Source organism: Lagopus leucura, unplaced genomic scaffold (genome assembly GCF_019238085.1).
Source record: "Lagopus leucura isolate 7727_CA_CO unplaced genomic scaffold, USGS_WTPT01 Super-Scaffold_73, whole genome shotgun sequence".
Lineage (NCBI taxonomy): Eukaryota > Metazoa > Chordata > Aves > Galliformes > Phasianidae > Lagopus > Lagopus leucura.
The window spans coordinates 7504634-7521966 of record NW_024962252.1 but is presented as its reverse complement, the minus strand read 5'-3'; the positions used below and the strand labels follow the sequence as shown (position 1 = coordinate 7521966).

Sequence of the window (17333 nt, the reverse complement as noted above, 5' to 3'; positions counted from 1 at the left end):
GAATCTCTGCCACTGCGATGGGTTCACCTGTTTGTGTTTATTTATTTTGTCTACAGAATGTTCACTTAATTTTTGAAACACTGGTTTGGATGCTTTGGCAGGACTTGAAAACCAGCTGAGGGTTATCAGTGAATAATCCAATATAGAATTCCTTTGGAATACATCAGGGTCATTAGTAACTTAATAATGTCTCAGTCAGAGAATAATTTTTTTTCCTGTACGCGTGTGCAATAGTTACATATCTTTTGCTTGCCCAAAAAGCACAAAGTATTAACAACATAATTTGGATATCCCATTGCTAATACTCAAAGTGTACACTGAGAATTAATACAGATAGAGCTTATGATACCTCAGATATGATTTATGTCATTAAGCCAATATGCAGAGCTGGTGGGCCACTGTGCCCCAAATGGAACCACAGTTCTGCAGAAGGAGTTAGCTTTCAGTAGATGAAATTCAGGTGATCCTATAAAAACAAAGCAAAATAATCAAGCAAACAGACAATTAGACAAACAAAGAATTTTTAAAATACGGCACTTTTGAGGTATAAATCTCTTGGCTTGCCATTTTATCAGTGACACACTATACATTTTATGTATTAATATTGTAGTGTTGCAGTTAAAAAGTGGTTGTGGTAGAACCAGAAGAAGATCCTCATTTGAATTTTTGTTACATTCATATACTGACACAATAGAAATTATTTCCTCTGGTGTTTTATTGACTTTGAGCTGCTTTGGAGATCTGTGTCCACACGTGGTGAATGGACCAGCTTTGTTACTCTTTGATCGATGTGAAGAGCACTTCATTAACACCCCCAGGCTTCCCAAAGGTTTTGTTAAGGACATTCTTTCCCTTTGAAAAATGTGCACATAGAGAGCAACTGAAGAGGATTCAAGTTTAATAGGACAAGAGGGGCTACAGAGAAAATAAAGGCGACAGCAAGTAAATATCTGTGTGGAGGATGTTGACTTTTTCTCTTGCCCTGTGGCTGTATGCACAGAAAGTATCCTTTTCCTCTTACAACTCCCATCTGTCATTTCCAATTTCTAAGAAGTGGTCTGGCAAAGAGAAGCAAAGAATGTCGTCAGCATCAGAATTAGTGGTGACGCACACTGGAAATAGAACTGATAATTATTTTGACAGAGGAGATTGATGTCAGAAAACACATCTGGGTAAAATTAAATGTTGCCAAAATTTACAATAAAATCGCTTAGTTGAGATATACCCTCATGTGGAGACAAACTGTTTTCATAGTGCCATAATATATTTATCATGGGAGATAAAACATTTAATTTCAGTTTGCAGCTGAATTCTTTTTATTTATAAATTGTACTGCACGAACTGCACTGTATTTAAAGCACAATATTAACATGTTATATCTACTATGTGGAATATAAGTATTTTTACAGTGTAAAATGTCAGTGTTGCTAACTGAAATTTTTGAACTGATGTATATTTAGATTTCTTTGATATGTCAATGCAAGCAAAGATTTTAAAATCCAGATTACTTTTTCTTTCTCATGTATCTCAGTGAAATGTCAGAACACTGGAAATTCCTAGAAAATATTCTGTTTTCTCTATAGCTCTCTTTAAAATTAATATTCATCAGTCCTGACAAGGAAGATGTGTACTTCAAGAACTAAATGAAGAAGAAACTGAATGCTTGGGCAGTAAATGGCTTATTACAAGCTCTGAGATGGAAGTCTCAAATAGAATGTGGAGCTGGGGAATGAGGACACTGCTATGTAAAATTCTGATTTATTTCCCCACTCACGTATATTAGGAATTTATTACAAAATGTATAAAACTTGTAGGACCTGATTCTCCCTTCATACACCAGTGTAAAACCAGTTATAAGAGAAGAAACTGGACCTGTAAGGATTAATAATAAATTATTTTGAATATTTATAGTGGTGTAACTGTACCTAGATCTCTTCTCAAATGAACCAAAGGTCAAACCTCCATGAGGAGCCATTGACAATTGCTTTTAAAATCTCATTCATAATCTGCAAAGCCCATTTCTAGGCATAGATAATTAATTTCCGTATTATTTGTTTGTATAAGAACTGATAATAATGCATGCTTGTCTCATTTATGGGGTTGTTTGCCTGGTTGTACCTGACTTCAAATGACAACATCCATGCTTATCGCCAACTAAAAGGAATCGGGGGAAACTGTTCAGAGATTTGAGCTATTTTTTATAATGTTAGGTAAATACTGGAGTATTTAACACAGCTAGGCTAAGATTTTAGATTTGACAAGCAGGTTGCACTGCAGTTTCTATCCTGATGTAGATGAATTTTAAGAAGAATTTCTTCATGGAGAGGGTGATCAAGCACTGAAACAGGGAATTGTTGGAGCCCTCACTCCTGGAGGATGATCCATGTGGCTGTGGCACTAATAGACATACTTCAGTGATGACACTTAGTAGGTGAAGCTGGCAGATGGACTCAATGATCTTCAAGGACTTTTCCAACCTAGATGATGCTTTGACTCTTATATTCAGTGTAATTAACAAGTTTCCATTAGCACAAGAATTTATGACTGTATGTAGTATTATGTGTACAGGGATCTATGGCAAAATGTAGAGTGGGCAGGCAGATCTGGTGGGTCATTCTTCCTCAACTCTGGCAGTACATAGCCTCACTAACTGCACGAAAGCCTGAGGAAATGGTTAGTGGAGAAAAACTGAGGCCAGACCATGGAGGAGACGCCAGGCAGGGACTCTTTTCTCAAGGTCACCTGTGAGAAGCATAGATACAGAGGGTAGTTGAAATGTCCCCATTCCCAGAACAAGAAACCTCTGGCTGTCCTGAGATTAACCGGTGTTAGCAGCAGAAATTCGCAGTGAAGCTGAACGGAAGCAATGAAGTCCTCGTTACTCACCCAGACAGAACAATTGCAAATGTCACAGAATGGCAATAAAGAAAGGGCTGAACAGCAGCATTTTCCATTCATCACTGAAATTCTTTTCATCTCCTTAGCCTTTTTTTTTTTTTTTTTTTTTTTTTTCCCTGAATGGGATATCTTGAGTCTTTGAGGACACTGGGAGTACACACAACGAACCCATATTGTATGCCTCGCATTGTTTAAATAGGCTTGTGACTCTATCCTGAGCAAAGTGAATTACTATGCAGAATGTTCAATTAAATGGCACACAGTAATGAAAGGCATTCATTTTTAGTAAAGTGAAATGAAATCTTAACTGAGCAGAACTGATGGTTGTATAAAACAGAATGGATGAAAGGTTTGACTCATCCATTGTCTAGACAACTCACTCAGGAACATGAGTTGCCCTTAGAGCCATTCAGATAATGTGTAAACTTATTTGTAATATGTTTGCCAAATAAAAAGTGTTCTTGCAATCTGTGAAGAAATGTGATGTGTAAACAACCTGCCTGATCACCAGTGTCCAGAGGAAGGCCAGAAAATTATTTTGATACATCATTTATCATTCAGAAAATGTAGTTCTGATTGACTTAAAACATCTTCAAAATTTCACTTGAATTAAGAAGTTTTGCTAACTGAACATGGAAAAAATGGAGATGCTAAAATCACTTTTTCAAGTCCACGTAGATATCTGGACTTCTTCTTCAAAGACAGCAAGAGCACGAACATGCTTCCCTACAGCTTCAAAAATAGACAGTAGGTACAACAGGAAACTAAGTTTGCTTTGCCTCTTTGCTTTGTCTACTGGCAGCAGGAGAGCATCAACCAAATGCTCAGGGCCTCCTGCAATAGCTCTCAGTTCTATGGGATTTAATGAAGTAAATGTTCATAGACTCCTCTTTGGGTGCCATAAGATTAACTTTGTATTTGTGAGGATATGAACTCTGCCTCTACTACTGCCTACGCACCTTCCTCTTCCTCTTCTGTGTCCCATAACACACTCTGCTCATTGAAAGATGGAAAATTGATATTTACAAGAGAAATACAGCTCTGGTGAAGCCTAAATTTTCCTCAGCACTGTAATATTTTCTAGGATAAATGAAAGTATTTTATTTTTATTACAGCATATTGATGGCATATACATATATATATTACTGTTTTCCTTTGCAGCATTTTCACACTAGAAAACACTTTCCTACTTTTCCTTGCTCTCAGAACACACAAACAGGAGTGCTTCTGACTATGTCTTATGTGAATGATTTAATCATATTCTTTACTTTGGTTGCCCACAGTAAAAATACTAGTTCATATTAAAAATTCTTCCATTGTAAAATAGCACAAATTAAACTCATGGTTTTGCACAAAAATAAGAGCCATAGCTTGGGCAGAGTATTATTAAAGGCTATTCCAACTCCAGGCACTGTAGAGGACTGTACTGTTGGATCAGGAAGCAGAATTCCAGTCTTCCCTCAAAACAGAGACTGAAAACAAGACAGGGTCTTAAAAAGTTTTACATCATCTCCATCTCACATCCTAGTCATGATTCACTAATCTGCTTAATTTGAACCCAGCTGCTAGCATCTTGCAGTGGAGGCTACATCCTATTTACTTAAACCATTTACATTGAGTCAGAGATTTGGCTTGTCCCCTGAGTGGCCACTTAAAGCAGGTTTAATTGTATGGGAAAATAGTCATTAATGTCAAATGGAAAGTAAGGCCAATTAAAATGTATAACAAGTTATTACCCATCTTTTAATAAGGATTTAATTACAAGATCTGCTAGAACAAATTGACTGGTTATGTATAATTTTGAACTTGAAAAAAGAACCAATGTACCTAAGAGTGGTGAATATAAACTATGAAGGGACTTGGTCTGAAATAATAGTCATGGGAAAATATGTGTGCATGCCAGAGACAGAGACATTGAACCAGATTCACAGGTTGAAGTTACTCTGAGATACCCACCTCTGTTCAGACATTCCACAACCTATTACTTCTGAAATATCAATCCTAAAGACACAGACAGGTATACAAAAAAATGTAGAAATTTAGTTTCACAAAATTTGCATTTGAGGGAGCCCTTCTTTTCCCATATCAAGGGACTGGAAAGACTCACCTATAGCCAGAAATATCAGCTGGTGGTGGGCATGCTTCATTTCCAATGTCTCACCACCCTCACAGTATAGAACTTCTTCCTAATATCTAGTCTAAATCTACCCTTTTCCAGTTTAAAGCCATTTCCAATCACCCTGTCACTACATGCCTTTATAAAAAGTCCTTCCCCAGCTTTTCTGTAGACCCCCTTCAGATACTGGAAGAATGCTATAGGGTCTCCTTGAAGCTTTCTCTTCTCCAGGCTGAAAAGCCTCAGCTCTCAGCCTGTCCTTGTAGAGGAGGTGCTCCAGCCCTCTGATTATCTCTGTGGCCCTCCTCTGGACTTGCTCCAACATCTCAGTGTTGTCAATGACATGAAATTGCATGGCTTGATGAAAGAAATTATGCTTCCTCCACATAGAACGTTGTGCTATCTGCTACCAAAGCAGTCCCCGAGTAGCTGCAAAATTTGTCCCCAGAATATCCTGAGGAACTAAGATATTTCCTTTTTCAATCCTCCTCTTGGTCTCTGATTGACTTTTCATGATGTGCTTGACTTGAGCAGCTTCCCACATTTGCCTCTATCAGTTTTGCCTGGATATCAGGAAGAATTTCTTCGACAAAATGATGGTTAGGAATGAGATGCTAAGGGAGGTAATGGAGTTGACAAACCCAGAGGAATTTAGAAGGTGTGGATTTGGTGTCTAAGGACAGAATTTAGCTGTGGACTTTTAGTGTTATGTGACTGAATAGACTTAATGACATTAAAGGTCTTTTCCAACCTAAATGATTCTATGTTTTTATGATTCTGTCTGAAAATAAGTTATACATGAGGTGGTGAGATCTCTTGCTGGATCCATCGCAGTTCCAGCCTTGGGGGTGTCATATAAAAACCTTATGTGATGAAGCAGAAATACATGGTTATATTGAATAGGAAGCAATTATACTGAGTAGGTATCTGGGGGTTATATTGTTTAGGATCCAATATCATCCAAACCTGCTGTTAGTTGTACTGTCTCTGAGGGCTGCACAACTGCACCTAGCTTGGAAATCATAAAAAGGACAAAAAAGCAGGTGCCCAATGGCAGCAGGTGACTCAGCTTACCTCAGTATGATCTAGACCAGCTCGTAGGTGTTTCTGGAAGCCGAGGCCAACCGGTGACTCGTCTCCATCTATTTTAGGACTTCCTTTGTAGTCTTCAATATAGGCTTATATCCTGCTTATTAGGAATGGTCCCTGATTGCCAAACAGGGTTTGGGAATTGTCTACATCAATCAGATGGCATTAGACATATTCTATCTTCCCTCTGTTGGACAATCATAGCAAGGGCCTAATCTTTCTTGAACTTGGGAATTCAGACAGAGCTCTAAGCACTTTGTAGGATCCAGAGGTACTCTTACACCCTGTGGACCACCCCATGGTGATCCAAGTCCTCCAGGAGATCTCAGCAACCCAGGATGTTACTATCCTGAGCCCTTCCATCAGGCTGCAAGGCTTGAGATCCAAATGACCATCCTACAGATCTCCCTGAGGGAATCAGTCAGAACCATAGTCAAAACTTAACACATCTGTATGGGTTGTTCCTTTATACTGAAAGGAGCTATCTCTGTTTCTTACTGAATCTGTAGGAATTCAGTTCCCAGCTCTTCTTGCTTCCAGCCTGATCTGCTTGTCCAGTCCCAACAAATCAGCAGAAGTTGAATTTTGAATCCTTAATAAATGCAGCAAACAACTCCTAAATGAGTTGCAGGGCACTAATTATCTACTGAAATTATTAGATCAGAGAATCTCTCTTTTCATGGATGAAAAAATGAATTAAATTAGCAAAATAAATTATTTGTTATAATTCATTCTGCTGGTTGCTGCTGTGCAATAAGTCTGACAAAAAATAATTTCAAGTAAGGATGTCTCACTCTTTGCTAATAAGAAACAAAATCTTAATATGTGGTGATTCTCCCTGACCCTCTTTCTGGATCATTTACATTTGTCCAAGTGGATTTAAAATGCAATCAGATCGCTGATATTTGACAGTCAGGCTGAAAGGTGTAAAGATCTCTGAAAAGGTGCAAGACAGGAGAGTAAAGCACCAGGATTTTAGCAGCTGCCTAAGTAGAGTCTTCATAAGGACCAATCTGGCATTTCAAAAATAGTTTCTTTCCAACCTTTTGAGAATGTGCTGAAATTTCTCATTTGAGAGGAACTGATTTCACCTTTCAAACTGAACAATGCATATACTAATTTGCAGGAATGTTTTGTTCTGCAAAATTACAGGGAGAACAGACTTTTTGGAAGTGAAGGCGGTGCTTTTGGGTCAGTGCTGTTGGACTGATACCATGATTTGGTATTGCAACCTGGAGAAAAACCAAGAGATCACTGCAATGAATCATGGATCACAGAGAGTAGGTGTCTGAGGCAGTCAGATCTGGGGTTGAGAACCCAGAAACCTGTTTCTTCACACTAATTCAGCCTGTCAGCATTTTAAAGTTAACTATCCTGGGTCCCAAATTTATTTTGAACAAATTGGCAGTCTGTAACCTCATCTGCATCTGTCATCTGTGCAATCATGTCAGTGGTATTGGCATCTTAAAATTTATTTTGCTAAAGTCTAGATAACCATTCATGGCAGCGGGCAAGGAAATCTCATTTCAGTGTGTGATTAGCTGGGTAAATATTTATTGCTGAGCCTCTAATCTTTTTTCCAGATCTACTAGATATTTCTCTTGACTTAAAAAGTTTGCAAGTCTCAGTAAATATATATGTGGAACAAAATTCAAGTTACATCTCGTGTTACTTCTACCTTATGTCATACCCTTAGGAACAGGAGAGGTGACAATGACCTGCAGAGACTAATGGTGTGGCTCAGGTTCAGGCTGATGGGTATTATAATTTCCTAGGCTGTCACTTGAATAAGGTGTTCAAACACTGCAGTATTATTCCTTGCCCTCTGCCATTCTGCAGCATGGATATGAGTGATCCAACCCAGGCATTCAAAGAAGGTGATAGAGCTGTGGTTCGTGCACGTCTTATTCCTCTCTAGTAACTGGGTGTTGCATTTCCTGAGTGACAAGAACAGAGCAGCAAGAATCCACTTCCACTTGGCTTTAGGCTTTGCTCTATAAACTGGTGCACAGATGTGTGAAAGACAAAGGACTGTGTTCCTCTGCTTCACAGGTTTCTTGAATCCATCTTTTCCTTAGCGAGTTTTCACTCTCCTTCCTCGTGTGAGAGCTCAGGGACAAGGAAGGTCATTGCAAAATCTGAAAGGGCCTGGAGCAGCGAATGTAAATCCTGGCCTGAGCTTCCCTGGGAGTCACGACCAATCTCCATGGTACCGTAAATACTGAGGCCATGTGCACACTCCATGCCAAAATGAGGCCTGGTGCACAACCTCTCATTCATCCCCCATCAAGGTGCAAGGTGTGTCCTGCATTACCCATCGCTGAGTGACATGATGACAGTGAGCACGTCAAAGCCCTCTTCCTTGTCCCAGCGTCAACATGAGTCTGGAGAGGCAAGCTGTCGCTTGATTTGCCTCTCTGCTCCCCTTCACTTACCAGTTTTCAGAGGACAGTGAATGGGAAGAGCTCAGAAGTTACTGAGGGGGAAATGCGCACAGAGTGCAGGGAAAGTCTGATTCTACAACTACAGTGAAAGCTTTGTGGTCTCCATTTGACTATAACATGGGTACAAATTGGGGGCAGGCTGAGAGAGCTGGGGCTGTCCAGTGTGGAGAATAGAAGGCTCCAGGGAGACCTGAGAGCAGCCTTTCAGTATCTGTAAAAGAGAAGGAACAGACTCTTAGCAGAGTCTGTGGTGACAGGACAAAGGGAAATGTCTCCAAACTAAAGGAGTGGAGATTTAGATTGGATATAAGAAAGAAATTTTTACAAAAAGGGTGGTGAGGCACTGCACAGGTTGCCCAGGGAGGTAGTTAGTTGATGCCCCATCCCTGAAGACACTCAAGGTTGGGCTGGATGGAGCTTTGAGCACCTGATGGATCTTTGGGTGTCCCAGTTTGTTGCAGGGAGTTGGGCTGGATGACTTTTAAGGGTCCCTTCCAACTTAAACAATTCTCTGATTCTACGAAGCCAACAGTAACTCAAAATCCTGTCAGGGAATCACTCTTCATTTGCACCAGAGCAAGATTTACATTGGGTCTTTATTCCAAAACACCTTTTTTTTTTCCTTTCTTTTTTTTTTTTCCTCTGACTTCTACCATCAGAAGAGACTGTTTTTCTCTGCATTTCTCATAGAAGCACTGTACTGCAGCTCTAAATTCTTTTATAGATTATCGGGTATTGTGTTTAATATACATAAAAAAAATATCACTCAGGTGCACGGCAGCTTGGAAAGCCTTCCTCTTGCAGGCGTGCGGGTATATAAATAGCCCGGTGCTGCTGCAGCTGGTGCTTTGCTGGCTTTCGCCAGAAGAGGGTAGGGTTGGGAAAGGAGCTCAGCCCCATTGTGTTGGGAAACAGCGACGGGAAAACAAGCCCAAGTTTCTGCTCTGCACGCTCGCACCGACCGTGTGCGGGAGTCAGCGCGGAAACTCGGGAGGACCTCAAAGTAAAAAGAGAACGGAAAGAAAAAGCCCAATCAAAAAGCATCTTTCTAGGGAAACATCGAAGAGGGAAACGGCAACAGTTTTCTGCGGGCTCGCCCTCCCCGAGAACTGTCAGCCACTTTGCAGTAAGCAGAGCACAGGATTTATTTCTCGGCCGTGACTTCCAACCTGTGAATAAATAGCACTTTAGAGAGAGAATGGGACCCGAAAAGACTCTCAAGCACTGAGCAGAGGGGTGAGTTTTACTGAATGGCTTCTTCTCTTTCCGATCCGCTGAAGCTTTCTAACCTCCTGCTTTCAGGCACGGCAGCCCAATGACTTGTCTTTTCACTGCAGCTTGTTGCATCCCTCACCAGGCTTTCCTGAGCGCAGGTCTGTGTTCGTAGCCTTTTCCCCCGCCGCTCCAGGTCAGTCATTTGCAGCAGAGCTGATTTGCTGCCGATTTGCTTTCATGAGAAATTAAATCCACAAGTCTTTGAAACCGAACGGCAGCCTAAAAATCAGCTAGAATCCAACACCGTTTAAAATGGCAGGTGACTTTAGGTTTCCAGATGCGGACACTGACGTAACAGAGAAAAACGAAGAAACTGAGATCGTAGTCAATGTCGGTGGGGTGAGGCAGGTGTTCTACAGTGATAACCTGAACCAGTACCCAGGAACACGGCTGGCAGAGTTGCTCAACTGCCTGTCGGGGGGATACGACAGCATATTCTCCCTCTGCGATGACTACGATCCTGGAAAGAGAGAGTTTTACTTTGACAGAGATCCAGATGCTTTCAAATGCATTATTGATGTGTACTACTTTGGGGAAATTCACATGAAGAAAGGAATATGCCCCATCTGTTTCAAGAATGAGATGGAATTTTGGAAAGTGGATCTTAAATTTTTGGATGACTGCTGCAAAACTCATCTGAGTGAGAAAAAGGAGGAACTGGAGGAAATAGCCCGAAGGGTGCAACTGATCCTGGATGACTTGGGAGTGGATGCCTCCGAAAGCCGCTGGAAAAGATGTCAAAAGTACATCTGGAAATTCTTGGAGAAGCCAGAATCGTCCTACCCAGCTCGAGTGATTGCCGTTCTGTCTTTCCTGTTTATTTTGATCTCCTCAGTTGTGATGTGCGTAGGGACCATCCCAGACATGCAGGTCTTAGATGCGGAGGGAAACCGTGTGGAGCACCCAACCCTGGACAGCATCGAGACAGCCTGCATAGGCTGGTTCACCATGGAGTACGTGCTGAGGCTCATCTCCTCTCCAAATAAACTCCACTTCGCCCTGTCATTCATGAACATTGTCGATGTACTAGCTATACTTCCTTTCTATGTCAGCCTCACCTTGACACACCTGGGAGCCAAGCTGATGGAGCTGAGCAATGTCCAGCAGGCAGTCCAGGCACTGCGCATCATGAGGGTCGCGAGGATTTTCAAGCTTGCACGGCACTCCTCGGGGCTCCAGACCTTGACCTATGCTCTGAAACGCAGCTTTAAGGAGCTGGGGCTGCTCCTCATGTACTTAGCTGTTGGGATCTTTGTCTTTTCTGCCCTGGGTTATACCATGGAGCAAAGTCACCCCGATACCTTATTTAAAAGCATCCCTCAGTCGTTCTGGTGGGCAATCATCACCATGACCACGGTCGGGTATGGAGACATATACCCCAAAACAACTCTAGGAAAACTGAATGCTGCCATCAGTTTTCTTTGTGGAGTGATAGCGATTGCCCTTCCCATCCACCCTATCATTAACAACTTTGTCAGGTACTATAACAAACAGAGGGTTTTAGAAACGGCTGCCAAGCACGAGTTGGAGCTGATGGAGCTAAACTCAGCTGAGGGGAAAACTGCAAACTCCAAGGGTGAACTCGGGGACCTTGCAAGTGAGGGCAAGGAGGGCCCTTTTTATAGCAGCCGGCTAAAAGTCTCCCACAGTGACACCTTTATTCATCTCCTGTCAGAAGAGAAACACTATAGGACCAGGCTTCAAAGCTGCAAATAAACTGTGAGCTGTTGTCGGCGCTAAGCCTATAGATGGGGGCAACCTGACAAACAGCTTTGGAAAGGACACGAGGGATCTGTCGTTGCTGGGAGGGAGCACTGCTTTGCTTTTCCAACGTGAACATAAACTAACCCGTGCTACCTCCATCAGCAGTTGGTAAGACTTTGCTGTTGTTATCCAAAGTAAAACCATAGGACTCCATTGAGATCAGACTGCTTATACTGATTGCATTCTGACAACAACCATTTGTAACCATTTCAAATACTGAAAAGTTCTTCCTGACCTGTAAATGTTTGATGATCTGAGTGTGCAGCATTGCCAATTCAGAGCTCTGTACCTGTAACAATAAAGAGCAACATCACACCGAGTGTGTCTTCCAGGCTGTGATCAGTGGCTTTGCAGCTAGGAAAATAGTTCTCAAAAATTAAAGCAATATTTCACTCATCATTGGTTTGGGTTTATAGCGAAACGTTGCAAACACTTTCAGCCTAAAGATATTGAAAGCATGAGCATGTACCTTGTGCTGAATAACGCAGGCAATGAATGGTTTCATTTTTGTAATCTGTACCTTGGGGTTAACTTTCTGGATTTTTATCTGTTCCTCTTTCAGGAAAAAAATATTACTTTAAATAGCACCTGAAGCTGTTTTTTGGGCAGTGATGCAACACAGAATCAAATGTATTTTAAGAAACAAATGAAATAAACATATGTTCTACCATAATTACAAAATTGCAATTGATAGTTGCAGGTATCTTTCAAGAAGGCTTTATATTCCAGTAAGATTTACAAATGTAAGTCACATTGCAATGTTTTTACTGCACCACTAAAACAAGAGAGGATTAGTGAGAAGGAACCACTCGATAAGAAAGTTTAGCTCTTTGAAAGTAAGTGTAAGGGAAGTTTCAGAAAATGGTGTCATCTCCGAAGGCTTTAGGCTAGGACTGTCTATCTGAATGAGCATATTATCAGGTTATTAAGAAAAAAAAAAACCAACTCAGCCCATCCCATCCCTACAATAACTGCATGGTTTTGTGAATGTCAGTTTACAGAGGTAGTAGGCACTAATCAGTGCTTTATTCATTAATGAGCATATTGATCAACACCAGTGTGTAACTACCATCCTTCCCATAAGGAGATGCTGTCTATGTGTGCATTCATTTGGCATAAATAAAGAGTGCAATACATGGCTCTCTACCAGAGAGATCCATTGAAATCAGTCCACTGGAGTGATTCTAGCTTAAAGGGGAGGGGAGACCTGGGGTACAGACATGTTTATGTACACTGAAAGTAAGATTCATGCAGATTAAAGGATGATCCTTATTTGTTCCCTTTCGTGTCAAGCAGCCCCTTTCCACCTTCAGGTGGAAAACAGCAGTGTGAGCCATGATCTGTCCCTGAGCAGCTTGTATCTGAGACCCTACGCAGACCCCTGGGACTCTTCTCCTGGTGCTTGGGCATGTGATGGGGCTGTGGCAACAGGAGGGGTGCAGAGATGCAGGGTGGGCTCTGCACCCTCTCCTGGCACCATGCTGACCCCTGGGCTCTGGTGAAGGAGAAACTGTCTGCTGGCAGTGGCTGCTCTCTCCAGTGGCATCAAGCACAAAAGGGTGAGTGGTGACCCATGCAGGGGTGACATTGGCTGGTCCTTAGCACCCACCTGTAGCACTCCTCTGGAGCAGTGGCAGAGTCGCAAGACCTTTTTCCTCCCATGACCCTGCTTTTAAACCATCTCTTCATCATGTCCTGTCTTAAACACCCAACAATTCAAAGCAACCCTTTTTCTACCAGAATCCCTTCACCAGTTTTTTTCACCCCCTGGCTCTCACCAGAGGGGCATAATCCTGCCCCTCCTAGAATCATTAAGGTTGGGAAGACCACTTGGATCATCTAGTCCAACCTCTGGGGTCCTCCAGGATGTAGGTGTGGTTTGCAGCCACCAAAAGTCAGCTTGGATGGGATACTAAGTGTGAGAGACGAGTAAGAGGAAGGGAGTTGTGCCAGCCCTAGTGGTACACCTCACCTATCATGGAGATATTAAATCTTCTTGACTTCCTTCTTGATGTGCAGAGGGTGGCTGAGAGTGAATTAAGTTAGCAAAAGTGCTTTTCTGAGTGAGGAAAGCACTATATAAATGCTAAGTGATATGTTTAGCACTCCAAGTACCAAATCTTCAACGCTGTGCTTTGCCATTTATTTAATATGTCATTAATATATATATATATAAATGAACCTCTCTTATCAGAAATAAATTTATTGCTGTATTTCCCAATTGAGTTATGCCTTTGAGCACCAGAGTCTGCTTAAGCTTGAGAAGAGCTTTGGGATGACCTTGATGCCTCTCACGCCCAGACAGCTCTCCAGCCAGGCTGCATGCACTGTATTGGTGGGCGTTGCTTGTGTAAGGTACATATTGGTAAGACATATATATATTTTTTATGTACGTAAATGGACAGCACAGATCTCTACCGTTTGCCTAGCCCACGCTGCAGGAGGAGCCCTTGGGGAAATCAGGTGTTGGCAAGGGACAGAGCATGCTGGCAGCACATGGGGGGTCTGTAGGTGAGCAGTGTCTCTTTCCTTTATTAGAAGTTAATCTAAAAAATAAGACTTAGCAGACCTAAGGGTTTGGGGAGGAGTAGGTGGGAACATCTGCGCAGCCCCCACGACCATCCAAAAGCTCTGGACTCCCAGGTGGACAAAGCAAACAGGCTATCCTTACTGTAAGGAACTGGGAGGGCTGGGGAGAAAATGTTAACTCTCCGAAGAAAACAGTGAACAGAAACATGGAAGAAATCAGAGCTACTATAATTTTAGTTGCTGTCAGTCCCCTTCTTGTACAGAAGCTCCAGAGTAAAACCTTGAAGGGACTGCTTTTATCTCCTAACTAACACCAACCTCAGCTGTAAATCTGGGATTAGCTGCCAGCAGAATCTGATTCAATAGTCTTAACTTAATGAACTACGCTACAATAGGTTGGTGCAATTGCTAAGGCTGTAGGTAAAATGAAGCCTATTCCCAGCTTTCTGGGCATCACACAGGATAGAGCTTAATGGAGTGGAAATGGCTTTCAGATGTGTGGGAGATGGCTGCAGTGATTGGTGACACACGGCATTAATTTCAGGGAGGTAATAGGCACACAGCAACCAACGTGTTAGCACGTCACAGCTAACAGGCCACCTTGGCTTTGGGGACACTCAGATAAAAAACATCTACAGGTTGGATTTTATTGCTGGGCTTTCAGTTTTAGCTGAATGTAACAGTGATGCAACCTCAGCAGCCCTTAGGCAACTTTCTTTACACCTCATGTTCTCCTTGAATCTCCGTGGCCAAAAAAAACTAAGAGGAAGAACCACAAAACCATTATATTTTCATTCTCTGATGTGCTAAGATAAATGGAGCAGAATTCTTTATGAGTTATGCTGCGCAGAAGTGCTTCCTCTGCCAACATGGCCATCAGTGCTACATCCCCTGACAAACCCCAGTGTTTCCTGCCCACACCGCTATGTGCAGTTACTGGTGACGTGCAGATCTGTCTGCCTGTTCCATCCAATATTACTGGATTTTGCCTAAAAATGCTCATGATAGGGCAAGAGGTAATGCTCTCAAGAACCTTTAGGGAGGTTCAGGTTGGATATTAGGAGAAATTTCTTCTTAGGAAGAGTGGTCAGGTGCTGGAATGGGCTGCTCAGGGAGGCGTTCAAGAATCACGGAGATGTGGCATTGAGGTACATGGTCAGTGGGCATGGTGGGGATAGGCTGGAGATTGGGCTTGATGATCTTAGACATCTTTTCCAACCTCTATGATTCTGTGATTCTATGAATATCAGCATTTCTTTCCTCACCAGATTTCACATGGCACTTTACCTTTCAGACGAACAGTAATGTGAGGTATAATCTCTGTACTTCTGGGTGCAGATTAAACTTCATCAGAAGTTGCAGCAATGTTATCCTTGAATGCTTGTAGACTCGGGGCAATGTGTATTTAATGCACTTGCTTTGGCTGTAGATATCCCTCTAAAGCAGAACTTGTTTTCTCTTCCTGCAATTAGCCAGATTAGGCCTGAATTCAGTAGGAGCTCTGCCTGCCCTAAGAGTATAAAACGGGGAATGATGCTGAGGAACGAACGAGGCTAATGCACGAAGCATGCTCACATAAATTGCTAGGGGGAAAATGGAGATGATGGAAAGGTCTGAGAGCTCCAGGAGAAGCTGTGCCGTTTCATTGTTTCTTTTCTGTTGCTTTCGTATGTAGATGAAAAGCTGCCAATGCCTTAAAGCTGCCTTTTCTCTTACCCATGTAAGGGGAGCCTTGAAAATCTATTTGGTGTGCTAGAAGACAAGTACTGCTAAATCATCCTGGTCAGTTAAAGAGGTATAATAGGCACAGAAAGGAAGGCAAGTCTTAAAAGGAATCTAAGTAGAGGACTGTCTTTAAACATTACATCCTAAAATGAAGAGGAAGACTGAATACTACATTGTATATGCCTACAGAAATAGTTATTTTCATTGCTCTCCTGACCTCAGTGGAAAATGGTTTAAGCATGAAATGTTGTGATTCCCTACATTGTAAAGAATTAACCTCTGCCCTCTAGTAGGTAGCACTGCAAATAAATGAATCTGTATTCTTCAGTCTGTGCCAGAGCTCACAATTCTGTGTTGGAGCTCATGGGATGGTGGAAAGTCAGATAACAGCCGCTGGAAGAAGGCAGCACATCGGGCAGCGCTGCAAACAGTTTTAGAAAGCGTTCTGGCAGCTGGCACCTGCTTGGCTATGCAGGAGACAAACTGCAGCACCAGCTGCTGTAACAGCTTTATGGGGAAATTCTTTATCACTCAGATGCACTCCACTGATCCCATCCAAAGTTTCTGCTGCGATACAGTTACCAGCATTACAAAATCAGCTTTTTACATGCTTGCCAGCATAGTAATGTGTAAGATGCAGCATTTTGACTCCATACTCAGAATATGAAGTAGCCGTTGGTCAATGTTGTTTATTTTTGCATTATTTTAGCAGCAAAAATGTTGAACCACAAATTGTCATAGTCACGTAAATAATGAATTCATTGCCATACGTTGATTTTTAACTTTTCACATCTCTGAAGTCTGAGCTTGTCTATTATCAGCAAGTGAAGGATTAACCCTTCTCTCTCAGTTTATACAGGACTAATTATCATTAAACACTACATGCCATTTTGGTTTCTTCCCCTGCTCCATCAGGATTACTCCATAATTGGACAGCTTATCACTGTTATATATATATTTTTTCCTTTCAGCATCATTTTTTTTCTATTCTAATCTCAGTCTATCACTCCATTATTTTGTTTCAGACAGCTGAAAGGCCCCGTCCCTCTGCTGCTCACAGCCCATAGCAGGTGAGTGGCGCACTCCCACGCAGTGCTGCTCCTGCACTGTGCTCAGTCACAGGGGCAGGCAAGGGAGACCACGCTGGTTCAGGACTTTTATTTATGCAGAGAATCACAGAATCATTAAGGTTGGAAAGGCCACTGAGATCATCTAGTCCAACTGTCCACCCATCATCACCATGCCCGTTGAAAGACCCCAGCCTTCCACAGAAAACTCTCTGAAGTGTAATGCTCAAAAGACACAAGGTCTGGGTACAGCAACCCTGTCTGATTTAGCCAAGTGTTTTCTCATGTGTTTAAATTCTGCTCCCTTCAAGAGAACAGAAACACTGTAATACATTTTCCTGGACAGAGATCACTTTAACCGTGGGCTTATGTGCTTTGCCTATCCAAATGTGCTCATGTTAAACCTTACATGGCAAAGAACAGATG

The 17333-nt window shown here is 42.0% G+C and overlaps 1 protein-coding gene across 1 annotated transcript; it reads left to right on the top strand.

The window, feature by feature from the left end:
- The first annotated feature begins 9465 nt into the window (after window positions 1–9465).
- KCNF1 (potassium voltage-gated channel modifier subfamily F member 1) lies at window positions 9466–12106 on the top strand. Its single transcript, XM_042889759.1, has one exon. The coding sequence runs from the start codon at window positions 10075–10077 to the stop codon at window positions 11536–11538; it is 1464 nt and encodes a 487-aa protein (XP_042745693.1). The 5' UTR covers window positions 9466–10074; the 3' UTR covers window positions 11539–12106.
- The last annotated feature ends 5227 nt before the right edge of the window (window positions 12107–17333 follow it).

What these genes read in the sequence shown, in the direction of transcription:
- KCNF1 (XM_042889759.1), top strand. Translation starts at nt 10,075, where the DNA reads ATGGCAGGTGACTTTAGGTTTCCAGATGCGGACACTGACGTAACAGAG.